The 26,491-nt window shown below is 38.5% G+C and overlaps 1 protein-coding gene and 1 long non-coding RNA gene across 10 annotated transcripts in view; one reads left to right on the top strand and one right to left on the bottom strand.

Annotated features, from left to right (window-relative positions):
* Positions 1 to 994: 994 nt before the first annotated feature.
* The window catches only part of LOC108874252 (golgin subfamily A member 6-like protein 2), a 49,806-nt gene continuing 24,309 nt past the window's right edge, over positions 995 to 26,491 (top strand). The window contains exons 1-29 of one of the 9 annotated variants that reach the window (XM_051068817.1): positions 995 to 2,356; positions 3,338 to 3,385; positions 3,508 to 3,555; positions 3,818 to 3,865; positions 4,094 to 4,165; positions 4,745 to 4,792; positions 5,053 to 5,100; positions 5,246 to 5,293; positions 5,411 to 5,482; positions 7,682 to 7,729; positions 7,992 to 8,039; positions 8,192 to 8,239; positions 11,246 to 11,293; positions 11,493 to 11,594; positions 12,464 to 12,511; positions 12,668 to 12,715; positions 13,830 to 13,877; positions 14,033 to 14,077; positions 14,591 to 14,638; positions 14,791 to 14,838; positions 15,101 to 15,148; positions 15,313 to 15,357; positions 15,906 to 15,953; positions 16,104 to 16,151; positions 18,050 to 18,097; positions 18,476 to 18,656; positions 18,784 to 18,885; positions 18,969 to 19,046; positions 19,178 to 20,418. In XM_051068817.1, the coding sequence (XP_050924774.1) occupies positions 2,343 to 2,356; positions 3,338 to 3,385; positions 3,508 to 3,555; positions 3,818 to 3,865; positions 4,094 to 4,165; positions 4,745 to 4,792; positions 5,053 to 5,100; positions 5,246 to 5,293; positions 5,411 to 5,482; positions 7,682 to 7,729; positions 7,992 to 8,039; positions 8,192 to 8,239; positions 11,246 to 11,293; positions 11,493 to 11,594; positions 12,464 to 12,511; positions 12,668 to 12,715; positions 13,830 to 13,877; positions 14,033 to 14,077; positions 14,591 to 14,638; positions 14,791 to 14,838; positions 15,101 to 15,148; positions 15,313 to 15,357; positions 15,906 to 15,953; positions 16,104 to 16,151; positions 18,050 to 18,097; positions 18,476 to 18,656; positions 18,784 to 18,885; positions 18,969 to 19,046; positions 19,178 to 19,369 (1,815 nt within the window). In that variant the 5' untranslated portion in view covers positions 995 to 2,342 and the 3' untranslated portion in view covers positions 19,370 to 20,418. Of the gene's footprint in view, positions 2,357 to 3,337; positions 3,386 to 3,507; positions 3,556 to 3,817; positions 3,866 to 4,093; positions 4,166 to 4,744; positions 4,793 to 5,052; positions 5,101 to 5,245; positions 5,294 to 5,407; positions 5,483 to 7,681; positions 7,730 to 7,991; positions 8,040 to 8,191; positions 8,240 to 11,245; positions 11,294 to 11,492; positions 11,595 to 12,463; positions 12,512 to 12,667; positions 12,716 to 13,829; positions 13,878 to 14,032; positions 14,078 to 14,590; positions 14,639 to 14,790; positions 14,839 to 15,100; positions 15,149 to 15,312; positions 15,358 to 15,905; positions 15,954 to 16,103; positions 16,152 to 18,049; positions 18,098 to 18,475; positions 18,657 to 18,783; positions 18,886 to 18,968; positions 19,047 to 19,177; positions 20,419 to 26,491 lie in introns of those variants that run through there. The other 8 variants (XM_051068815.1, XR_007811362.1, XM_051068818.1 and 5 more) reach the window with 8 other exon arrangements.
* Positions 4,800 to 6,675, bottom strand: LOC127140874 (uncharacterized). Its single transcript, XR_007811363.1, has 2 exons — positions 6,151 to 6,675; positions 4,800 to 5,059 (listed from the first exon to the last, which is right to left on the bottom strand). It is a non-coding gene; the product is annotated as an uncharacterized LOC127140874 (long non-coding RNA).

The following is a 26,491-nucleotide window of genomic DNA, read 5'->3' as shown; positions in this document are numbered from 1 at the left end:
CAGATACTGTAGTTTGTGATGTTGTGATGCTGAGATTCTAAAATGGGTATTCAGCCCATAGATCATGTATATGATTGCATTTAAAATCTGTATTATTTGTATTCCAAGTGTTGGATATCAAGTAAAATCATTTCCTAAGCTGTTTGGTTTGCCTGATTAATTTTTTCCATCATCATGCTGATAGCAACTAAACACAACATTTCTGAAATGCACAGTAGTTGTATAGTAGCTGCACAAATGTGGACAAGTTGCTGAAGTTTCCATGAGGAAATAGTATGTAGGTGATGATCTGTAATGTAGTCACTGAGATATTTAGTTTAGCAGTTCTTTGCTAAATGGCTCCCTCTGCTGGTTATTAAAGTCACCTGACTGCAATAAGAAGTCTGAGTCTGACATTCTGCTCAGAAAAATAGTTATACATTACCCATTAAAGGTTAACACTATGTCAGTGTTTGAGGGGAAGAGAGGCTCCATAACTGTTTGTTGAACATTTCTTTGATTTTTGCATGCTGTCAGTGGTTATCATATGAACAACAGAGAGGCAGACAAATAACAGCAAAACTTAACTGCAGACATATAAACAGTGCAAAGATTAGATTAGATTCAGGTTTCTTGTAATTGCAAGCAGTTAATACCATTGTAGCCAAATGCTGTTTTGTATCTAACCAGATGGTATAAACAGTACCAAGTGCTTATAGAAATAGAAATAGAATGAACATTAAATCAGTATGGATTAAATATGCATAGATAAAGGTGCAGTATAGGAGTACATCAGTGCTGCATGTCAAAAACCATTTTAATATTACAGTGACTGATAAATGTAACGTGGGTTAGAAAAGTCAAGGTGTGCTGTAAGAGTTGGGGTAAAGCTGTCCTCTCCTGTATAATTTGACACAAGCTTGCATGTTTGTTGTTTTCGTCATGGTTGCTGGAAGCAGTACAGGCAGGGAGCACTCAAATACAGATTATCAAGATACTTTAATGATAAAAAACAGGCTTATAGGCATGAGATGACAACCAGACAGGAACAGTCAAAGCACATATTTTCTAATTTATGCATTGGATTTTTTGTTTTTTTTTGCTTTTGCTAAGCTTTGTGTGTTTGACGGGTTTGATTTGACAACAATGTATAGGAATGTTTTCTTCAAGACCGTGAACTTGATAAAAAGTGATCTGATCTGCACCCCACGAAATCATCTCATCACTCGGTGTTGAATAGCATTAGTTACAGGGGAATTTGCAAAACCCCACAATTTTACTTCCTTTTGTAAAACTTGTGTTCATCAAAGACCAATCTAATCTATATTTATAAAATTTTGTATACTTCAAATGTGTCAGACCACACTTAAAATTATACTTGCTTTGCTGTTCATGTTGCTTTCTAAAGTGTATAGTCTTTGTTTTGTCCCCATTAATAGTGCTCCATAAACTCAAAATATTTAACATTTTTTGTAAATTAATCTCTGTCTCTGCCATCAACACAATATCATCTACATACAGCAAAACACTTAAATTCACATTATCAATTTCTGTGCCCAAATTGGCCTTCTTCAGTTCTTGTGCTAAATCATTAACATAAATAGTGAATAATATAGGGGAGAGAACATCCCCTTGCTTCACTCCGTATGGTCCTAAGATTATTGATATGCAGACATGAGACAGGAGCTTTGTAGAGGGCTTTGATGGCATCATAAAATTTACTGTTAATACCAAGACATAATAATTTGTATCCAAGAAGGTTTCTGTTGATTCAGTTTTTCCGTTCTTTTAGTCTTGTTCTCACTACAGAGGACAGAACATAAGTATGGTCAATACAGGCTCTGTAGAAGAAGTTGTTTTGTTAACTTGCTTGATTGCATTGTTTCTTTGTTAGGAGAAATTGTTGTGATACACTGATACATTTTTTTCCTCCAATTATTATTTGGTTTTTATTTGTGAACTAAGGATCAGAGTTAGCTCTTAGCTACCCCAACAAAAACCTGCTGATGATAATGAAACTGTTAATTTTGATTAATGTGCATTTTCCTATTTCAAACAACAAATTCAAAGGGCAACCCAATAGCATAGAAATACCCCCAAAATTACAAAAGAAATACCTAATACTGGGTTCGTTTTTTTTTTTTTTAAATAGGGGTGTAGTACCAAACTCTGTCGCTATGATGTATGAGTCAGCCATTGTACAAACAAGTCCAGTTAGTCTAGGTGAAAAAAAAAAAAAGTGAGAGCCAATGAGCAGCAGTCACAGTGCATTTATTTGTTCTCTCTCTGTTGGCTGTAACATTCCTTCTCCTGCCAGACTGACTGAATCTTAACCTTGGACAAGAGAGAAGAGGAGCTGCAACATGGGGAACACCCGGTGAGAAGAAAACAAATATATAATGAAAAAATAATTTAAAAAAATAAACAATATTTATATACATTTTAATTGAGATAATATAAAAATGTTCAATAGTCCATACTGTAAAATTAGATTTGAATGTAGTGAAATACCAGGAGATTTACATTTATATTCTGTATACACAGTTAAGAGGAAAAGACAGAAATAAAAGCAGCTTGTTTAGTGTTTGTTGAGTGAGTATGATGGCTCTCTTTCTGTGAGATCTGATGGACCTTAAATTGTTAATAATAACTTGGGGGAGAAACATCATGAGCAAATGTTTGGTTCAACATGTTGGATTCACACAGAATCTGTTTTCACTCTGTCACCTTTGGTTTAGTTGCTCTGACTTTAAAACACCTTGTGTTTGATGAACAATGGCAGACTTCATATGTATAGGACTATTCTAATGTAAAGGCTTGTATTTGAACATAAGTCACAGATTTTTTATTATTACTTAGGTTGATTTAAAATAGATCTGAATAGCTGTGATATTATTGATAATGTTGATGCTGCCACAGGAGCAGAAGTAGAGAGTTGGTATTAATTACACTTTACTGCGATTAAACTCATTTAACTGAAAGAAAAATTAAAGAATTTAATTTTCCATCGCCTCCATTCAAAATCAAATATTAGATAATATTACACTTTTGTAATCACATTGGTTCACTTTGATGTTTTTGCTGGATTCATGTCATTTCTTGAACCATTTTATACCTATTATTATTGAACTCAGACAGATGTTAAGATGTGGATAGTAGAAATAATGGGAGTGCGACTATAAATTTCTGTCAGCACAGAAAATATGTACTGCACAGTGGGTTTCTGGACACTGGGAAATACTGAGATGTTTATCTGGTGATTCAGTGTTTTGAACGTTTGATGCAAACTTTAATTCAGTTGATACTTCATTACCTTTTCAATAATAACTTTTTCACACTCTGCATTTTTCCTCCACAGTTCTGCTCTGAAACAAAAAGAGGAAGAACTGAAATCAGTCAAAAACAGGTACTGTACATACAAAGAGCTGAAACTGCACAAGCATCAAATAGTCAAATTGTTCACTTCAATAATGAATCTGTGCTGTGAAGTGTTTTAACCAGACTAACTGCTGATGATATTTTTAACAGATTAATTGAGATTGAAACATTTTACAAAGAGAAACTTCAGGAGGCAAGGTCAGTATTTTTCTGAAGTGAACTTTTAATGAGACGTGAAACAGACTTTAAATTTACTGAAGCTTGAACACAGAGTGTGGACACAGTCAGACCTGTACAATACAAAGCAATCCAACACAACAGCCCTGTAATACACTGTAAATAACTAACCTGCTGATTCAGTGTGTTAAACCATTGATGCTAACTTTAATTCAGTTAATGCTTCTTCATGTGTTCAGTAATAACATGAAGTTTTTTCACACTCTGAATTTTTCCTCCACAGATCTGCTCTGAAACAAAAAGAGGAAGAACTGAAATCAGTCAAAGACAGGTACTGTACATACAAAGAGCTGAAATTATGAATTCAGATTTACTTCATACATTGACATGGAAATATCAATCAAATGTTTTTTAAATATACATTTTTTAAATTTCTGTTTGGATGAAGGGACAGGAGAGCTCACTCTTTAATACATCAGATAGTTCCTGTCTGATTCTCTACTAGGCAGTTGATCCCAGATTATAATAAACTGGTAACAAATGTACTTCCTCTGTATAGCAAAAGCCTTAACAGTGAAGACAAATCCAGCTGCCAACGGTGTGAACAACATGAACGTGAACACAAAGAAAGGTTTGTTTCTAAGGGTGCTTTCACACCTTCCTTTTTATCTGAATCTTGGGACTTTTCAGTTTGGTCTGAACCAAAGTAGCAGGTGTGAAAGGTTCCTCAGACCAAAGGACCAAAATTTGGTCTGACCAAAAGAGGTGGTCTCAGCCTAGATCAAACTGAACCATGGTTTGCAGTGTGAAACAATGTCAAACAATGAAATCAAAAGTGAACTTAAAAGAATGCATAAAAATGCTGAAACTTCTAAGTTATTTTCTGAGTGGGTGAGTTGAATTGACAACACACTGATGTCAGATGCACGCCGTCTATAAACCAGTCAATGTCAAGAGCAGCGAGACACAAATGCAGGTGATGACGACAGGATGTAGGTCTGTCAAATAAAGTCCCTTGCTGTGCTTGTAAAACTGCAACGTGAAACTAAAACCATGGATCAAATGTACCAAAAACATAAACATTGGTTCGGATCTCAGTCTAGACGTTTAGGTCTATTATTGAGTGTTGACAGAATCAGTTATTTAAATAAAGAATCTGTGCTCTGAAGTGTTTCAATCAGACTAAACACTGATGATGTTTTTAACACAGCATGACTGAGATGGAAACATTTTACAAAGAGAAACTTCATGAGGCAAGGTCAGTATTTTTCTGAAGTGAACTTTTAATGAGACGTGAAACAGACTTTAAATTTACTGAAGCTTGAACACAGAGTGTGGACACAGTCAGACCTGTACAATACAAAGCAATCCAACACAACAGCCCTGTAACACACTGTAAATAACTAACCTGCTGATTCAGTGTGTTAAACCATTGATGCTAACTTTAATTCAGTTGATGCTTCATCATGTGTTCAGTAACAACATGAAGCTTTTTCACACTGAATTTTTCCTCCACAGATCTGCTCTGAAACAAAAAGAGGAAGAACTGAAATCAGTCAGAGACAGGTACTGTTCATACAAGGAGCTGAAACTACACATTGAAGTTTACTTTAAATATTTAGAGTCAAAGTCAACTGATAATTGATTTTAATAATTAATTTGTGCTATTATGTGGTTTGACTGCACTAATGCTTGATGATGTTTTTAACAGTTGGACTGAGATGGAAAGATTAAACCAAGACAAACTTAATGAGGCAAGGTCAGTATTTCACTGAATTTAACTTTTAATGAGTTCCTGTTTGTTTCTCTGCTGGACAGTCAGTCCATCTGAAACTATAATAAACTGATAACAAATGTATTTCTTATGTGGCAGAAGACTTAAGAATGAAGAGGGTGTGAACTCCAGCTGCCAACGGTGTGAACAACATGAACGTGAACACAAAGAAAGGTTTGTTTCTGAGGATGTTTTCACATATATCCTGGTTGGTCCTGTTGGATGATGACATGATAAGAGGCAGGAGGCTTGTAGCATTCTAGAGATTGTTTTCTGCTGTTAGATCGCCAGTAGTACCCCGGTACGGGAGGTCTGGACCAGCTCTCCGTTTAAAGGGTCCGAACTCACCGCTGTAGTGTTTTCACCCAACCTACAGTTTTTGCGGCTTTATAAGCTGGTGGCGAGGAGATTCGTCTAGCTACTAATTGTCTACTTCCAGATGCCTCCCCTACTACCACTAATGTCACACCCAACCGAGTAGCCCCGTGGGTCGGATGTGATCACCAGTCACACCTGTTCACGAGAGCTCTCCTCTTAAAGATCTTTGCACTTGGTATGATGCTGGGAAATTGTTTAGTGGCCCTGTAAGCCCCAAGGGTCTGTTAATTTGTGAGGCTAAAATAACCTTTAAGAACCTTCTGATGCATTACACACTCTGACCTAGTAATTTTACCTTTCTGAGAGGAACAGAACAGCTGTCCACAACTTATCCTCGGATACAGTTTATGAATTTTATTGAATACAGTTCTGGCAAGGGCAAAGCCTACAGCATAATCATATAAAAAGTAAAAATAATATAATTAATCTTTCCAATTAGTATAGTTCTGAAATGAGTAACTCACTGATTCCCATAATGAATGCTGAAGCTGGTCACTAAGATGGGTGCATATTTTGGTGAGAGAGCTGGAGGGGTTGGCAGCTTGGCCTTAGCTGACCTTTCCTCTTTTCAGGCCGGTCCTGAGAGGGGTGAGTCCCCTGACTCCGTACAAAGTCCCGGAGGACCTCGCCCAATTCACAGTTCCTTTTTCTGGGCCTGGCAAACTTGTTAAATTGTCAGAGAACAATTCCTTCACTGCAGTGGGGAAATTGATAATCCTTTGTGAAACTCCTCTTGCCTTGAGTCTTCTTGACAGCGAATAATCTCCCAGATTCCTTCGTTCTAATTGAAGAAAAGTTTGCTGATTCCAGCCCTCTTGATGACGGCCAAGGAGGGGTCTTCCTTAGGTGATGATCCACCGATGGTCAACAAAGAGTCCGAATAAATTATCTGGTACCTCACTTTTTATTTGGTCTTGGCCAGCTCTCCAACCCTCCCCCTCTGACTTCCTTTACCAAACCATTTTTGACAATGCCAGCTCCGGCAACCCTGTCGCAATCTCTCGGATCCGGTGCTGTCCGTTATGTCGCAATTCTTTCTGGCTTCAAGTCTTTACCAATAGTGACTGCACCCATCTTTCATACCACTTCCTTCAATCATTCTTATTCTTAGTTACCATTAACATAATTAATCATTATATTCAATAATACCATTAGTACAATCATTCTTCATCGTTTACTTTTTGCATTACAATCACTGTTTAAATCACAAATTATGATTTTCATACCCTCATACCATTCTTTACAATGCTTTACCAACTTCTCTTCTTTCTAAGACCAAACAGGCCATCTGGTACTTTCCAGTCATGTCATAATCCTGTCATTGCTTAATCACAACTTCGTATGATTTTCCATTCATTTCATTCAATACATTGATTACAATGCTTCACATTATGTTGATTAATATTTTTAAAAGATTAGTCAAACTGTGCATCTTACTACCATGGGGAGAATCTAGCATTAGATCCTTTCTTTTGGCGTCGGGAGTGGGTAGATCTCAACCTTTCTTGACACTGCTCTGAAAAATCTGCAACTCCTCACTCTAGCTGACCACATGACATGCCGATAAAACCTGTAACAGCCTTCACTAAAAGGTTCAAATGTCCTAAACATTTCTAGGTGATGAAAAGGTACAATATTAAAAGATGAAAACCTTGGGAATATTTTAAGCTGCGATTGGAGTCTGTGGGTGCACATGCCAGATTTATGAGCTTTAAAAGTTGAGTACGTTTGAAGAAAGTTGATTTTAGCTACCATAGGATCCTATTTATTTTAAAATAGAATTAGAAAATAGCTATAAAATTGCTCATTGTAGAAATCTGTGCCTGGCATGTCCCCAGAAAGCTGTACAATTTGATGTTTGAGTTGTTATTGTAGCTGAAAGTACAAAGGTCGAACGAAAGAACAATGGTGTACATTAGAAGAAATCATGCAATAATGAATCTGTGCTCTGAAGTGTTTCAACCAGACTAACTACTGATGATGTTTTTAACACAGCATGACTGAGATGGAAACATTTTACAAAAAGAAACTTCATGAGGCAAGGTCAGTATTTTTCTGAAGTGAACTCTTAATGAGACGTGAAACAGACTTTAAATTTACTGAAGCTTGAACACAGAGTGTGGACACAGTCAGACCTGTACAATACAAAGCAATCCAACACAACAGCCCTGTAATACACTGTAAATAACTAACCTGCTGATTCAGTGTGTTAAACCATTGATGCTAACTTTAATTCAGTTGATGCTTCTTCATGTGTTCAGTAACAACATGAAGCTTTTTCACACTCTGAATTTTTACTCCACAGATCTGCTCTGAAACAAAAAGAGGAAGAACTGAAATCAGTCAGAGACAGGTACTGTTCATGCAAAGAGCTGAAACTACAAATTGAAGTTTACCTCATATGTTGAAAATCAAAATGAACTCATGAGATCAATGTTTTTTATAATGAATTTGTGCTATTAAGTGTTTTGACCACACTAACACTTGTTGATGTTTTTCACACAGTTTGACTGAGATGGAAACATTAAACGAAGAGAAACTTCATGAGGCAAGGTCAGTATTTTTCTGAACTTTTAATGAAGTGTGAGACATACTTTAAGTTTACTGAAGCTTGGTTTGGATTGGATTTCATTTAACACAGAATGTTAAAAGTACAATAAAATGGGTGATGTTTTCTATTAGTCTTATGTAAGCAAGTGAAGGTAAGTCTGAATAAAGTCACAAAGTGTCATTAAGCATATATACAACATTATACATGATAAAAGTATTGCAGTAGATACATTCTGTAAGTTTCAGAAAGCTATAGCAGTGGTAAGGAGGGTGAGGAGGAACAATTTAAGAGACCTTAAACCTTAGACCTTTTATTATATCGACCTCAAACTTGGTCAGAATACTCTTTAGGGTAAATGTGATTAAAAGTTATCAACGGCTTGAGGTTTCATCAAAAGGCATGGCCATGGCGGCATCCCAAATTTTAATGTCTCACCGTGAATGTAGAAGTTGCTGGAACTCAAACACACTTGATCCAACTGATCCTACCCATTCATGTAAAATGAGGTCAGACTAGTATTAAGACCATAATGATGCTTTATTTTAAAATTGTTCGTCTTCCTGAGCACTAGCATGCGAAGGCCCTATTGTAATCGTAGGAATTATTTTTATTCCTGTGGCGCTAAAATTGCATTTTTGAAGGCCTTAACATGCTCAACAACTCATGAAACTTTGCACACACATCAGACCTGGCGAAAATTGACATCTGATAGGGGTCTCGTTCATTGGCACCATAAAATGGCTCCGTAGTGCCCCCTTGGACACCCTCAAAACCCCCTTGCCGTTGGGCTTAGTTTGTCCGAGTTGAACAAAATTCGGAGGTATGACGTAACATGCTGAGATGCACCAAAAAGTCTCCTGACATCATGGCCTCAAACCTACAGGAAGTTGGCCATTTAGATTTTATTGCACAAATTTTGATTATTTTTCGCCATTTGGGGACGTTGTATTTGATCGAACTCCTCCTACAGATTTTATCACATCGACCTCGAAGTTGGTCAGGATGTTCGATGTTTTGCCATTAACCAGGAAGTTGATGTAACTCATGCATAGTTTGTCTGATCTGCCCCAAATTTCACGGGTTTGCTAACAGACCTGTCCTGAACACATACATTCAAATATACAGGTATAATCATAGCGCCACCTATTGGCAACAGGAAATGATTTGTTTTATCTAAGTAGGTTGATCTGATTGGCCTCAAATGTGGTCAGACAAGCATTAAGATCATAATGGTGCTGAATTGTGAAAACTCCGAGTCTTCATGGGACGCCTTTGCTGTGTCGCCATTGCGAATTTCGATGCTTCGTCATTAAACAGGAAGTTGTTGTTACTCCTGCATGCACTGTCCAATTGGCCCCAAACTTCACGTTTGCTAACCGTCATGGCCTGAACACATCTACATGCCAGTATTCAGGTACAGTCATAGTGCCACCTGATGGGGGCAGTACGGGACTTCACGTCATGCAGTTGCAGAACTGTGTTGTACAACCTGCAGGGACCCCGCTGCCACAGGTCCCCCAACAGGCGCGGGGTGCAAGGGCCTGGAATGAAAAACAATCCAATATGTCTTGTTTATATTCAATGGCAGTTCATTGCATGTAAGCCAAGTATCCACCTTAACCTGTTCCTCATTTAGATAATTTTAAAGATCACATAAATTTTTGTGTGATAAGAATAAATTTGTATCATCAGCCATCACTATAACGTTGTAGTTTGCTGTAGTGGCTATAGTGCCAAATGCTTTTGATAAGTCAAAATTCCAATGCCATAGCGTCACTGACTTTTTGAAAAGTGAGATCAAGAATTGCTATACAAGTGGTGCTGTATTTTCTAAAGCAATACTGTAAAGCAATAAAAATATTTCATCCAAATTATCACCAAATCAAAATTTTCTCAAGTACTTTGAATATAGGAGGCAGTATAGATATAGATTGATAGTTGTGCATATCATTTTTTTATCCTCAGACACTGACATTGTTTCTAGATACTCAGCTTGTTTTTAGGTTAGGATTCCTTCAGTGTTCATCGTTCAGGAAACAGACATCTGATAACAAAAATCCTTATCTGGTTTAAGATTAGAGTTATAACATTGTATAAACTGACAGTGATGTGATTTGAAACATTAAGAAAGCAGTCACCTGAAAATGTTTTAATGTCCAGCTATCCGGCCGACAGCCACTGCTTAGGGAAAACACTATGAATTTGTTGTCCCTAAACGCTCATGTGACAACAAACAACAGGAACAAACAACAAATAGTTTTGGTGACTTAAATGATCTCAGACAATACGCAGCTACAGCTCTGAAAAAGAATCTGATGGAAGCCAAAAAAGTAGTAATAACAACCGATGCATGGACAGCTCTCAAGACTAGACATGAAAACATATTATTTTGGTTTGGCTGCAGGGCATGTGTTAATAGTGACGTCACAATAAACTAATTGACTTAAATTGGCTTGATTAATTGACTTCAAAAAGTTATTAAAATGCCCATTCCTAGTGAGCACCTTACAGGATTGCTTTTGATCACCCCAAGAAGCTTTAATAAGTTTGGAGTGATGTCTTCACTTACTTTGTATTACACATATGAGCTTATTTCAGTATTTTGTATATGTTTCTTTATTTGAATTACTTGGATCCTTGATATAGCATTTGTAAAGTTTGTCACTTTTGTTGATGGATTTTAAGCCATAGTTTGTCTGTCACTTATTTCATCAATTAGAACAGTCTGGATCTTTGCATGTCCCATATTTTGGTTCGCAGGTTTTCACATAGTTGTTGCAGAGTTTCTTCATTCAGAACTTTAACTTTTAATTTAAGACATGAGGCCTCAAACTTTTTTTGGTCATGGAAGAGTACAAAAAATTGTAATGTCCAATTGTGAAATTGTAATGTCCAAAATTTTATAAAACCCTTTAAATCTTTTACATTATTCTCTTTATAAATATTAAAATCACCAAGAATAAAATAATTGTTATTTGAAGTTTTTTCACACAATTTTTCCTCAACAGATCTGCCCTGAAACAAAAAGAGGAAGAACTGAAATCATTCAAAGACAGGTACTGTACATACAAAGAGTTGAAACTACGAAGTCCAATTTGATGTTAGTGAACTAGGACCACTGTTTTGGATTGAAGATGAAAGACTTTAACATGTCTTTCGTGATTTTCAAGGGACCTTTTGAAAAACCAAACAGCAAAAGGAGACAGTTTTTAATGCATATTTTACTCAATTCTCATTTTATTTTTGTTGGTACAGAATGGCAGCTGAGCTGGAAGAAGACACAAAGAGCATGAACATCCCAGTTAGTCAAACACCTGCTGAGATACAAACACACCAAAAGAATCTTTATGAGGCAAGGTCGGTGTTTTTCTGAACTTTTATTAGAATTGTGAATTATGTCAGGTGCCCCTGAAGAAAAGACCAGGACATTTTAGTCAGAAAACCTAAAACACAATCTACAGCCTAAATCAGTTCACTTTTAAATTCTGATCTGTTTTATCCTGGAGAGTCCCTGGTTTCCTTATTCTGTAACATTAAATATATCAGTGAAGGAAAAAATTAAAATGGGATAGAGAGTGGGAAATAACACTTCTGCAACCAGTGGTCCCTCAGACTTTGCAACTCCGTGAGACATAAAATAAGACTTTAATTTGGACACAGTAACACTTGTACAATAGAAATGAATCCAATACGACAGCCCTGCAACAACTACTGCCAGGGTGAAGCTTGGAAAATTGCAGTTATAAAAATGGTGCTTGTGAACTTTTGAGTTCATGTGTCCTTACTTAATATTAGGTGCTGGAGGCTTGGTGTCACACTGGGTACTTGCTGGTCTGATTTGCAAACTGCTGTGGCTGCTATTTTAGTTGATGTTTGTTATTTGATGTGAATGGAAGTGATTGTGTTAAATCAGCTTACCATATTGTCTCATATCGGATCAAATTAAATCGAAATCACATCGTTACAGACTTTGTGATACCGGCAAACACTGAACCATTGTCCACTGAATTGATATAATATATAGTCATGAAACTTGTGATTAACACCCCTAAAAATTGGATGGTACAACACAGCTATTATGAGTTAATGGCTCAACGGCAAGATACTATTTGGGACTTTACACACATCTTCGGACAATGAAAGTGATTTGGTAATTCGGTTGATGCTTCATCATGTGTTCAGTAACAACATGAAGCCTTTTCACACTCTGCATTTTTACTCCACAGATCTGCTCTGAACCAAAAAGAAGAAGAACTGAAATTAGTCAGAGACAGGTACTGTACATACAAAGAGCTGAAACTACAAATTCAAATTCATGGGTTAACTTGGAAAAAGAAAAGAATCAACTTATAACACTCTTCATTTTAATAATAAACTCGGGGCTCTGAAGTGTTTTAATCAGACTAACAACTGATGATATTTTAACACAGAATGACTGAGATGGAAAGATTGAACCAAGAGAAACTTCAGGAGGCAAGGTCAGTATTTTTCTGAAGTGAACTTTTAATGAGACGTGAAACAGACTTTAAATTTACTGAAGCTTGAACACAGAGTGTGGACACAGTCAGACCTGTATAGTGATAGACCGATATAGTTTTTTCAGGGCCAATACTGATTATTAGTAGTCAAGGAGGCCGATAACCGATATTTGGAGCCGATATTTTGAATAATCCAAACTCCAACACTTAACTTTGTTTACATGCCTTTAAGCATGTGTTTATTAAGCAACTTTTCAGATTTGCAACATGTTAAAAGGTTTTTTTTTAATCTCAGACAATAGACATCTTTGTTTTAAAATTCTAACAAAAAGTGCAGGGAGCTCCCAGGCTCAGCAGCATGTCTTATAAAGTTAAATGAAAGCTTAAAAAAATAAATAGATACCTAAAGTTTTCTACAATGAATAATGTTTTCCAAAATTTCAAAATAACTGAAATGTTATTTTATCTTTCACTTATCTTTGTTTTAAGTTCAAACAAAAACAAAAAGTGCAGGGAGTTCCCAGGGTCAGCAGCATATCCTCTAAAGTTAACTGAAATTTTAAATAAATAGCTTCCTGAAGTTTTATAAAGTAAATTAAACAAAGTTAAATAAAATTTGCACAGAAATGTGAGTCTCAAATCAATTAGTAGTCCCAATTGAGCGGTGCAAAAAGCAGAGTGGTTCAGTGTGTGTGAGCACTGTGCATGCACAGCTTTCACTGCGGATTGGCTGTTACTATGGCTCTGTGTGTAACCAATTAGATGGTGCTGTGGGCGGGACAATGCTGGAGACAGAGTAGTGACTGCAGACAGAGAGGCACGGCTGCATCAGAGCCAAAATAACCACGTTTTAAATTGATCTCTTATCGGCCGTCGGATTAAAAAAACGGCCGTATGCGTCAAAATGCCGAATATCGGCGCCGATAATCGGTCGATCCCTAGACCTGTACAATACAAAGCAATCCAACACAACAGCCCTGTAATACACTGTAAATAACTAACCTGCTGATTCAGTGTGTTAAACCATTGATGCTAACTTTAATTCAGTTGATGCTTCTTCATGTGTTCAGTAACAACATGAAGCTTTTTCACACTCTGAATTTTTCCTCCACAGATCTTCTCTGAAACAAAAAGAGGAAGAACTGAAATCATTCAGAATCAGGTACTGTACATACAAAGAGCTGAAACTACAAATTCTTTTGTACTTTATACGCTGACTTGGAAAATCAATCAACTTACAAGATTGTTCATTTTAATAATGAATTTCTGCTCTGAAATGTTTCAGCCAGACTAATCACTTGTAATGTTTTTACACAGTTTGACAGACATGGAAAGATTGTACCAAGGCATTCATTGGGCCAGGTCAGTATTTTTCTACAGTTAACTTTGTATAGAGCTGTGAAGTGGGAGCAGTTACATCAGGTGTCCCTGAAGCTAAAGATGATGATATTCAGAAAACTAAAAACACAGTCTACAGCCTAAATCAGTTCACTTTTAAATTCTGCATCAGTTTCAAAAGAATCCAGCAGCTATGTTTCCACATGATTCTCAGGAAGGAAGTTGAAAGAATTAAAGCTGGTGGCCATCACAAAAAACCTACTGGATCATTGCTTTATCCTGGAGAGTCCTGTGTTTCTGTGTTCAGTAACACTAAGGATATCAGCTTATAAAACAATGAGAATATAGAATGGGGAGAGTTTGATGAACTTGGATGGTACAACACAGATAATATGAGCTAATGGCTGATGGCAAGATCTAACTTAGAACAGTACACATCCGTAAGCCTCAGTACAATGAACATGATGTGGTAGTTCAGTTGATACCTTAGTATGTGTTCAATAGGAACTTTTCACACTCTGAATTTCTCCTCCACAGATCTTCTCTGAAACAAAAAGAGGAAGAACTGAAATCAGTCAAAAACAGGTACTGTACATACAAAGAGCTGAAACTACAAATTCAAATTTTTTGACTTGGAAAAATAAAAGAATCAACTTGTAAGGTTGTTAATTTTAATAATGAATCTGTGCTATGAAGTGTTTTAACCAGACTAACAACTGATGATGTTTTTAACACAGAATGACTGAAATGGAAAGATTAAACCAAGAGAAACTTCATGAGGCAAGGTCAGTATTTTTCTGAAGTGAACTTTTAATGAGACGTGAAACAGACTTTAAATTTCCTGAAGCTTGAACACAGAGTGTGGACACAGTCAGACCTGTACAATACAAAGCAATCCAACACAACAGCCCTGTAATACACTGTAAATAACTAACCTGCTGATTCAGTGTGTTAAACCATTGATGCTAACTTTAATTCAGTTGATGCTTCTTCATGTGTTCAGTAACAACATGAAGCTTTTTCACACTCTGCATTTTTCCTCCACAGATCTGCTCTGAAACAAGAGGAGGGACAAATAGAGTCATTAGAAGACAGGTACTGTACATGCAAAGAGCTGAAACTACAAATTGTACAAATTTGTAATATAACTTGACTTGGAAAAATCAATTGATAAACATATAAGATCAATGATTTCAAATAATGAATTTGTGCTCTTAACTGTTTAATCAGACTAACCCCTGATGATGTTTTTAACACAGATTGATTAAGATGTGCACATATCAAAAGAATCTTTATGAGGCAAGGTCAGTATATTTCTGGTAATCTTTTCAATGGGCGGCTGTGGCTCAGGAGGTAGAGCAGTCGCCCACCAATCAGAAGGTCAGTGGTTTGATTCCCGGCTCCTCCAATCTGCATGGCGAAGTATCTTTGGGCAGGACCCCAAATTTTTAGAAAAGCACATTGTATAGAACATGTGCTGTATGAATGTGTGTGAGTGGGGTGAATTTGATCTGTAGTGTGAAGTGCTTTGAGTGGTCGAAAAAACTAGAAAAGCGCTATATAAGTACAGTCCATTTAACAGACTTTTTAGAAAGGCAGGCAGAGCTTTTATGTTGACAGCTGTGTAGTTTAGTTGGAACTTGTTAAATGTAACGTGAAAATGTCCATTTCATTGTACAATTTTACTACTTTGCTAGAATAGTAAATAGAAACATTAAAATTAAATTAATGAATAAACATTAATTTGAATGCCAAATCTATTAACTGATACAAATTTTAATTGAGCTGTCACTTCATTATGTGTTTGGTAATAACATGGAGCTTTTTCACACACTGCATTTTTCCTCCACAGATCTGCTCTGACACAGAAAGATCAAGAATTGAAATCACTGAAAGACAGGTACTGTACATACAAAGAGCTGAAACTACAAATTTGAGTTTATGTAATATATTGAAAATCAAAATCATCTCATAACATCAGTAATTTTGATAGTTAGTGCTGTCACGTTTTTTTTGGCCACACTAATTATTGATGATGTTTTTAACACAGAATGACTGAGATGGAAACATTGTACAAAGAAAAACTTCATGAGGCAAGGTCAGTATTTTTCTGAACTTAACATTTAATGAGGCAAAAGACAAGATATGGCACTTTGTTCGTCTTTGGAGGAATGTAACAAAATTGTTTGGTAACAGACCAGCAACAGTGGGAGAAAAAAAACCAAACCAATCTTAAAACAAGTTTAAAAAAAAAGATTAATGTGAAGCGGTACTACTCTATCAATATCTCACCATAAATCTAGAAATCTTTGTCCATCTGTCTGCCTGTCCTGTGATTTTCTCCCCAACTGCTCTGGTCGGCTTGAGACTTGGTGGGTGTATTGCTAAAGGCCCAAGCAAGTGCAGTGTCAACTGTTAAGATGGTGGATGAGAGGATCTTGAGAAAATCAAACATAAAGACCCAACTGGCAGATGATTCTTTGACATCACAATTGTGAAATCACAATGCAATGAGGTGGCCAGCCTTTCAATGTTTTTACTTTTTCAACTATTAAGTATAGCACCACTATCAGGCTGATTAGTACCATATGTTCATTTTTGTTTGCACATCATCTCTAGTTATCTTGCCAAGTTTCATGTCATTCCAGCTTAGAACAAATTGAGTGAAAGCATAAATTGGCAGATGATTAATAGACCATGTGTACATGAACCAGTCAATATGGCACCAAGGTTTTTACTTCATACTTCAAATCAAATCACATGTACCAAAATTGGAAAAATTTTGTCTATCAAGTTGTGAGATACGAGTTTTGGTAATTGTAATACCCTCTATGGGTCAGGCTAAAAATGCTTTGGTAGGCCTATTCCTAACCAAAGACTAAAATATCTACCAAGATTCATGATGACAGGACAAACTGTTGATGAATTCTAGCCTATTTCCTGCTCAGCCCTCCATTGGTGAAGTTTTTTGATTGATGGGCAGCATGTTTCCGACTGATCCTGCCCATTTATAGTATAATTGCGTAGCTCAGTCAAGCAGATAAACCCAGGTATGGAGATGGGGCAGCTTTATGTGCTCCCGGGATGTTGTAAACTGGTCAAGAATATTTGTGTCTCTGCTTAGGAAATGAACATTTCTGTGGAGTTTATGGTCATCTTTAGTTCCATGCAATTAAAGTCTCCTGTCACAAACACAGTTGACTTTGGAAATCCATTCAGCTGGTTACTGATAGCGTTATGTAGTTCCTCCAGGTCTGTCTTAGCATTACAGTATGAACAGCTGTGACACAGTGGCAGTCAATTCTCTCAACATAGAGATGGGTCTACATTTCAAAGCCTAGTATTCTATGTCTGGGGAACAGTGAGTCCCAGTAATGTTCATTAGTCTGCAGCTGGGTCTGCTTGGCCCACTAACATGAATGCTATGTTGTGAATGGTGCTGTCCTAAGTCTCTGGGATGATCATCACATAACTATTAACGTGGTGCAAAGTAAACCTCAGTCTCACACTGTGAAATGTTCAGTTAAGGACCCAAGAGCAGACTGGGACTTAGGAGTGGTGGGAAAGGAGACTTCAATGGAGACTTACTAAGTGAGGGGTAAGCAGATGGATGGCGAGGGCTGATGGTCTCAGGGAGGCGTTGTAGGAGGAACAGCAGGGGCATCAACACAGTGGGGCTCTGGAGCACAGAGAAATGGGTTGATTACAGTGCAGGAGATAACACTAGACAAGTGGATGAAGAAACCAGGATAGATATACTGCAGGTACTGGAGAGAGATGACAATCAGATGTGAGGAGACACTAGGGAAGACAGGGGAGAGGAAACAAGGAATGGGAGGATGGGTGAGCATTCATAGTGCTTGAACTTAAAATGCGCAAAATATACAAAATAACAAGTGCTACTTTTTGACTAAGAGCATCACGCTGCTGCATCTGCTCATGCAGACATTTCTAAAGGGTTTCCTGTCATTTTAAATAGACCTTTTTCCTCCACAGATCTGCTCTGAAACAAAAAGATGAAGAACTGAAATCAGTCAGAGACAGGTACTGTACATACAAAGAGCTGAAACTATGATTTCAGATTTACTTTATAGGTTGACATGGACTGTAAGTCTTATTACAGCTGCAAATGTGAGCGTGAACTCAATAACACCCAAGAGCTAAAATACAAAGATACAAAAAGTTGTGTCAGTGTGGTGTTGACTCAGCTGTGTGAGGATGTAGGTCCTGATGATTTATCTGATAAATACCTGTCCAGTTAAAAGACTTTCAGTGCAGCATAAAAGGGGTTAGCAAAAAGCAGCTATGTACGAGTGCACATGTACTGGTTCAGCAGTCTGATCATCTAAGGTTAACTGTTTTTCAGACGTAGTTCTTGAGCAGAGGCCTATGGTTAATTAAAGTGTGTCTTTCTTTGTTTAGAGTTGCACCTGACTTGACTCTTTCAATAAAGACAGGAGACACTGAGAGCATGAACAACCCAGTCAGTAAAACCAAACTGACAGAGATGTATAACAAACTGAAACTGCTGCAGTGGCCTAAAATCAAAGATCATCTGAAATCTAATGCTGTGAGCAGAGAGTTTACCAGAGATCTGACTCAGGTACAGTACAGTCTGAAGAGATGTTACTCTGTAGTTTACTTCTTCAACTCCTGTTCAAAGTTAAACTGAAATCAACTTACTGTTGTTCCTTTGTTTATCTGGATGAAACTCCAACTGATAATTACAGAAAATGTTTAAAGATGCAGCAGAAGAAATGGAGAGAAAGAAGAAGCAGATAGATGAAGTGTTTGGACTGATTGAGAACAGCAGTGGACTAACACCTCAGAAGGTACTGGACTGAAGTCTACTGTCTAAACCTGGACCATAAAATCTGTACTGTACTTGTGTAAGCAGCATTTTCCTGTGTTCCAGGTTAAAGAGTTCAGACAGTTAACAATTCACAGTCTTCAGATGAATCTGCACCACAGCAGGAAAGAAGATCTTCTTCAGGTAGGTGTGTTATACTTTACAGCTTTGGAAACCAAACAGTTCACAGCTTCATCTGTGGATAAAATGGAACAATGTGATGACTGATGTTTAATGTGCAGGACTGAGCATGTTGAACCATGTCTCTCATACAGAGTCCTTTCCTTGATGATGAAGCTCAGTACTCCCAGGATGTGATGGAGAACTTCAGACTTCTGGCCTCTGAATGCTACTGGTTGGGTTGTTTGATGGCTTTAAACAATCCTCCTCTTCAGCCGGACTGGGAGAATCATGTTCCTGGGATGGACGCTTGGGACATTTTCCCACGAAACATCAAGTCTGTTTAGATCATGAAGAGGAAGTAAATTCAAAAAATTAAACCAAAAATCTGTCTCATTTTAGTATTAGGGATCACAAATTACTACCTGCTATTAACTCCAAGGTGTGAATGAAGAATTTTTTAAAGTTATTTATTATGAATGGGCATTTTGATTACTTTTTGAAGTCGATTAATCAAGCCAGTTAAAGTCTATTAGTCCTGACGTCATCGTTAACATGTGCCCTCCACCCAATAGAGTCATGTTTTTTGCACTGTAGTGTAGTGTGCACTAACTTTACCTCTCAAGCTCCACTCATCAACAAAGCACCTCAGACTAGTTCTCAGCAGTGTCTCTCATCTGTACTGAGAGTTTAAGCACAGAACATGAAATCTTCCAGTCACCGTCGATGTAACTGTGACAGTGACCAAAAAAAATCTGATGTGAGAGCTGTCCATGTCACGATCACTTTATATAATGTTAAAACTCATTTTAAAGCAGATAAGGATTTTTCTCATCAGATGTCTGGATCTTGCGTAATCAGAAAAACAAGCTGAGCAAACAGCTGCTCTTAACGTCCTGTGTCACAGAGAAACACTTTTTATAAAATATGAAACTGCTTTATTCAATGAGGCCTCCGTGGATAAATCAGCTCACAGTATAAATTTTAACATAAAAACAAGCTGTGTCTAGAAACAACGTCAGCTAATGTTAGCGCAGCTCGTTCATCAGGCCACAGGCCGTTATTAAACTAATTTTGAATGTGAAACAATAACTCCTGTGAAGACCATTAAGCAAGCTCCCCCCAGCATAATGCCGTAATTTGCTTCTTTTTATTGCAGAGGTCTGTTGCACCATACAGAGCAAGTGCAGAGATGCAGTGCTTGGCAGAAACAGAACCATAAACATTAGTTCCATATCTCTCCTCCAACCTCCACCCGATAAAAAGTTTGTCAAATAAAGATTTGTCGATTTTTTAAAATAGATTAATCAACTAATTGATTATTCTTGCCCATCCCTATTATTTATATCAATTAACTTTGATTATTTAAAGCCTCTATAGGTTAGTGATGATTATGTGTCCGTAAACATGATTAAAATTTGTTTTTAAAAAATCATATTAAAGTGTTATTATGGTTAAGTCTGTTGGAATATTACTGTTAATTCTATGACTGTTAACACAGCTACTGTTTTACTTTCAATTCTCAATGACCTGAAACAGAAAAAACACAAAAGTTATTAACTTTAAACTTTCTGCAGAATCAGTTGAATTGTGCATTAATTTTAACACAAGATGTTTAACTTATTCAATTCAATTCAATAGAGAATAGCAAGAGAAGAACATACGGGTTCCATGTAAAAAATGTAAGGTGATTATAATAATACAGCAGTAGTAATGAGCAGTGATAATTAAAGTATTAACTGCTAACATAGCAATACAACTAATAGCAGTGTAAGTAATTTCTAATTCTAGCAGCAGGTGTTGAGTGGAGTTGTAGGAGCAGCAGGAGACTTGTCATCACAGATCAGACTCTACAGCTCCAGAGGCAGAAATACCTGCAGAAAGAGACAGAAGAGGAAAGAGAGACGGAAGAGCACAATACTACAGGAAAGGGGAGATACTGAGTTAGTAACATGTAACATGGGATATGAATCCATACTGATGGAGAGAGGGAGGGAGAGAGGGAGAGAGAGAGAGAGAAAGAGAGAGAGAAAGGAGCTCAGTGCATCATGGGAGACCTCCCGGCAGTCTAGGCCTATAGCAGCATAACTAAGGGATGGTTCAAGCCTGAGCCAACCCTAACTATAAGCTTTATCAAAGAGGAAAGTTTTAAGCCGACTCTTAAAGGTGCAGAGGGTGTCTGCCTCCCGGACTGAAACTGGGAGAAGGTTCCACAGTAGAGGAGCCTGATAACTGAAGGCTCTGCCTCCCATTCTACTCTTGGAAACTCTGAGAACCACCAGTAAACCAGAATTCTGGGCAGGGGCGGTCCTGGCTAGATTTGCAACCGAACCATCCCTCAATAAATAAAATACAGTATATAAATTTCACATGCACATCATAACATGACCTCTCGCATTACCTTTTGCCAACACCGTCCATTCACCCGTCAATCAAGCAGTTTGTGTTGTGTGGCCTGGCATCAGTAGCGCCCTTGTGCACCCTCACATAGATTGCACCCTGGGCGGTCACCCACATTACCCATAGCAAAAACCAGCCCTGATTCTGGGAGCGCAGAGTCCTGGTGGGATTGTAGGGGACTATGAGATCTTTAAGGTAAGATGGTGTCATGATGCGGCAGCTGGGGCCGCATCGGGGTGGGTTCAGGGATTATTTTCTGTTTTGTGTTCTTTTCTCGTTTGCTGCAGGCTGGGAGGCGGTTCTCTGTGTAGCGACGACCAGGCGCACCTGCGCAGCCTTCCACACCTGTCTCCACTTTCCCCTTATCACTCTCCCTATTTAACCTGCCCTCTGTTTTCCCTTTCTCGCCAGTTCTTCATAGCAGTGCACCCCTTAACCTGCCAGAAGTTTCAGGCTGTCTTACTCCTCCAGCTGCTTCCCCGTTTCTCGTCCCTAGTGTGTTTCCACACCGCCATGCCTCCCTTGCGTCCCTGGCTGTTTCCTCGCCCTGTCTCTCCTGTGTGCTCTCCCTGTGCTCCAGGTCGCTCACGTGGTCTCTCCTGTGGCGTTCCTCTAGTTCCCCCTGGTCCCTGCCTGGTCGTCCGGGCTCTCGAGCTCCAGCCCGTCCTCCCGGCCTCCCTCATCTGCCTTCTACCTGCGCCATTCCCCGGACCCCGCTCCGGTTACGGACCCAGACCCTGCCAGACCCACCGCTCTTTTGGCGGCCTCTTTGTGTTCTTCCCCAGCCCTTTTGGCCCTTTGTTTTCTGTGGACAATAAAACGCCCTTGTGTATACGCATCCTTGAGTCCTCCCTTTTTCAGCACTAGGCGCTTCATAACAGATGGTGCCTGACCATTAAGGGCTTTGTATGTGAGGAGGAGGATTTTGAATTCTACTCTGGATTTGACTGGGAGCCAATGTAGAGAGGCTAACAAAGGAGAAATATGGTCTCTTTTCCTAGTTCCTGTCAGTAATCGTGCTGCAGCATTTTGAATCTGCTGCGGAGTCTTTAGAGACTTGTTGGGGCAGCCTGATAATAATGAATTACAGTAGTCCAGCCTGGAAGTAACAAATGCCAGTAACAAATGGACTAGTTTTTCTGCATCCTTTTGAAATAGAAAATGTTTAGTTTTGGTGATATTACGCAGGGGAAAAAAGGCAGTCCTAGACATTTGTTTTATGTGTGAGTTAAAGGACATATCCTGATCAAAGATGACTCCCAGATTCTTTACAGTGGAGCTGGGAGCCAGGGCAATGCTGTCTAATGTAACTTTTCTCTCTCTACCTTTGCCAACACCCACCCCCACCCAATGTGTACTGTTAACATATAACATAACAAGATAACATAAGTGAGTAGGCAAACACATTTACTTTTAATGAGGCTCAAATTAAATGATAAGGCATCACAGAATAGCACATTTATTAAATATAACATAGCCATTAAGAAAATTTAGAGATGGTCCTTTTTCAAAAAATTGTGTACCCTTTAGCATCAATGGCAGTTTATAGTCTTTTGCGATAGTTGTGGGTGAGGCCCTTTATTTTCTCAAGTGGTAAAGCTATTCATTCTTTTTGGCAAAACGCTTCCAAATCCCTCAGATTCTTGGGTTGTCTTGTCTGAACTGCACATTTCAGATCTCCCCAAAGTGGCTCAAGGATAATGAGGTCAGGGGACTGCGATGGCCACTCCAGAACCTTCACTTTCTTCTGCTGTAGCCACCAAAGGATCTACTTGGCCTTGTGTTTCAGATTACTGTCATGTTGGAAAGTCCAAGTACATCCTATGTGCAGCTTCCTGGCTGATGAATGCAAACTACTACTAACTCCCCGTTCCTCTGTAGCTCAGACACCTCCAAAACATTAGAGATCCATCTCAGTGCAGTAGGGCGTAGTATTAAGTGCTGAGGTTGAAGGCAACTGGATTTCTTTTTGGTTTCCTTGAAGATGGTTCTGAAAACTGTGTGGGGAGTAATTAAACCTCCAGGGGTGGTAATCGGTGTCATTGACCCACCCAGTCGTTATGTGAGTCGTTAGGGTCACATGGGCCCAGGTGTGAGTCATTGCCCCACCCTGACATCATGTGAGTCGTTAGGGTCACATGCCTCAAGGTGTGAATAGGGGTTGAACCTCCTGGGCAAGGATCTCAGGACTGCATTGTAAGTGGCTGAAAGATGGTGTCGTAGACCACCACCTCTGTTTAGAGCTGGATCTTCCAGAAGGACATAGATGGCCTCTTTCACTCCTCTCTCAAACCATCTGTCTTCTCTATTCAAAGTGTGGACATTGTCATCCTCAGAGTGTCAGAGTGTCCCTTCTCCTTCAGGTGTAAATGAACCACTGACTCTTGTCCTGATGGGCTGGCTCTCTCTTCAAGGAAACCAAAAAGAAGTCCAGTTGCCTTCAACCATAGCACTTAAAACTACCATGACCTGGATGACTGAGAACCTTCACAGATATAGGGATGGTGTACTTTTCATCAAAAGCCTTGGTGAGTCCTCTCCAAACACAGCATTTATGTTTGTGACCAGAAAGTGCAATTTTAGTCTGGTGTGGAAACTTACCCTTAGTAGCCACCAGCTTGTGTGTATATTATCAGGCCAAAAGAATTTCCATTTGAACCATATCTCCCCCACAGACTCTTTTCCATCAACATGAAGGTCAGGACCTCCTGGATGTGACAATGAATTTCAGACTGATTCTTTATCATGAGGTGACTTTGTTTCAGTTTCCACCACAGCTGCACAATGACCAAGTGGTGATACATTGGTGATACATTGGAAGTAAAGATAAAATCAGGACACAATACATCAGGAATCTTTAATGTCTGGAACCACAGGAGTGTTTCGTTTTTATGTACTGTACCAAGAACTGAACCAACAGGTTTAATCAGCCAAACAAATCAGCACCTGCTGTCTCTTTTCTTTCACCTGAAAGATAAAGGAGCCAAAAATCTGATCTGCTCTCAAGAAAAGGTGGTGCTTCTTTTTGTTATATAATGATTATTACACCACTGACCAGAGACCAGACTCACCGCTGCATTCTGGACCACTGTAAGGGTTTCACTTTATGTGAACGGATGACCCCCACAAGGGTATTACAGTAGTAATAGTAGGTGGGTGGTGCACAGTTGATCCACAGCATTTAAATTAGGACACATCAAGAATCTCTAACATCATCAGTCATCTAGTGCCAGTGGAATGTGGTTCATACTGTTGTTATGTCTTCAAAGTCCAGCTGCTTTCCAAAACTACATTCCCCCTTTGGCTTTATAGAGCAGGTTGTGAAACAGATCAGATAACACAAGTTATAAGAATGAGGAAATAATGTGAGGATGTTAGGTTTTTTGATCTGAACTGTTGTTGTATCTTAAATAAATGATCACAACACATATTGGTAAATCTGAGTGCTCTGAAACCTGTGGGGAACCTATGCTACTGTTGGGAAGAACTAGGTGTTATTGGCTATCAAATTAATAAAAATATTAACACTAAAAATGCAAATATTATGTAACTAATTATTACATAAATTAATAGGATTTAATTTACATGAAATCCACCTTGGGGCACCAGTTAGCCAATTAATTGAATCAGTCTCATAAAATATACAAATTATTAATTTGGAACTTTGATTAATGATTAAATTAATAACTACAACCAAAATTACCACATCAATACTTAGTAGAAGTTAAAGGATTTGGAGTTCTACAGCGTAGAGGTTGCCAATACTTACTTTTGTACAACATTAAAAAGACCAGCAAAATATTCAGTGTTCAAAAGTGTTTATTTGAACAAATACCAGATTAAATAATAAAACACAAACTCCAACCTAATCCACAAACACTAGGTACATGTGTGCGTGTGTGAATATGTATGTGTGTGTGGGAAACAATGACAAGATGACAGTCGTTAGGTTGACAGTCGTTGGTAGAAAACATTAGTTTCAACTTTGTTAGTGCCCCATTGTGTTGTAACGACAGTCGTTGGCGTCACATGAGGCCATTTATGAAAGGTTGTTTTTTCTAGAGGCCAAATTGTTGAATCTCCTGGGAAGGGATGAAAGGGCAGAATTGTAAATTGGAGATAGGTGGTGTCTTAGACCTCCTCCTAGGTTGAGAGATGGTTTCTCTACTTTTACATAGATGGCTTCTTTTACTCCTCTTTCAAAACATCTGTCCTCTCTGTCCAAGATGTGGACCTTGTTATCCTCAAAGGAGTGGGTTTTCTCCTTTAGATGTAAATAGAGGGCAGAGTCCAGACCTGAGGAGTTCGCTCTCCTGTGTTGGGCCATGCATTTGTGTAGTGGTTTCTAGTAACTTTCCTTGCGATAACTATGACCTGGATGAATGAGAATATTCACAGGCTTACAACCATGATGGCCGACCACATGTCATGTGAGGGAGGTTAACAAAGAAGCATTCCTTTGTCTAAGACAAAGTCAGGAGGTTTCTGAAAAACAGGGAGGTTAGCAAATAGCATGCAAGACAGTAACAACCAGTAATCTGACTATAAACAGACAGAACAACTGCTCTCAAATAATACATTGAACTAAATCAGTACATATACTGGCAGAGTTGAAAGCCTTATGTTTAGCCAAGCTATGTAAGGTAATGTAAACTAGGCCCAGTTACGTTACCAAGTCCAGGGGGATAAAGAAGATGCGTTTTGGTGTGTTGCTCCCAAAGTCCTGTTGTTGCTGATGAAGTCCAGTAAACTGCAGTTGTCCTGGCTGTGTGGTTCCAGTGTTGTTGTCCTTTGTTCTCTTTGCAGAGTTAGCTGGTTGATGCTAACTCTCCTCTGTGCTGTGGCTCCTTTTGTTGGTGAACCCAGCTGGCAGACCTCGTGTTGTACCTGCTGGTGCTTGATCTTAACTCCTCTGGTAGGCTCTTGTGTTGCTACCAAAGTTCAGTCCAGTGCAGGCCTGTGCTTCAGGAAGGCCTCATGGAAGTCAGAGAGCAGAAGTGAGAAGAGGAGTTGACTTCTCTTTAGAAGACTCTTAGAAGACTGACAACAACTCTAGAGAGGAGAAGGGT

Source organism: Lates calcarifer, unplaced genomic scaffold, assembly GCF_001640805.2.
Source record: "Lates calcarifer isolate ASB-BC8 unplaced genomic scaffold, TLL_Latcal_v3 _unitig_5268_quiver_806, whole genome shotgun sequence".
Taxonomy (NCBI): Eukaryota; Metazoa; Chordata; class Actinopteri; family Centropomidae; genus Lates; species Lates calcarifer.
Note: the sequence above shows the minus strand (reverse complement) of the source record. Positions and strands in the feature narration are given on the sequence as shown.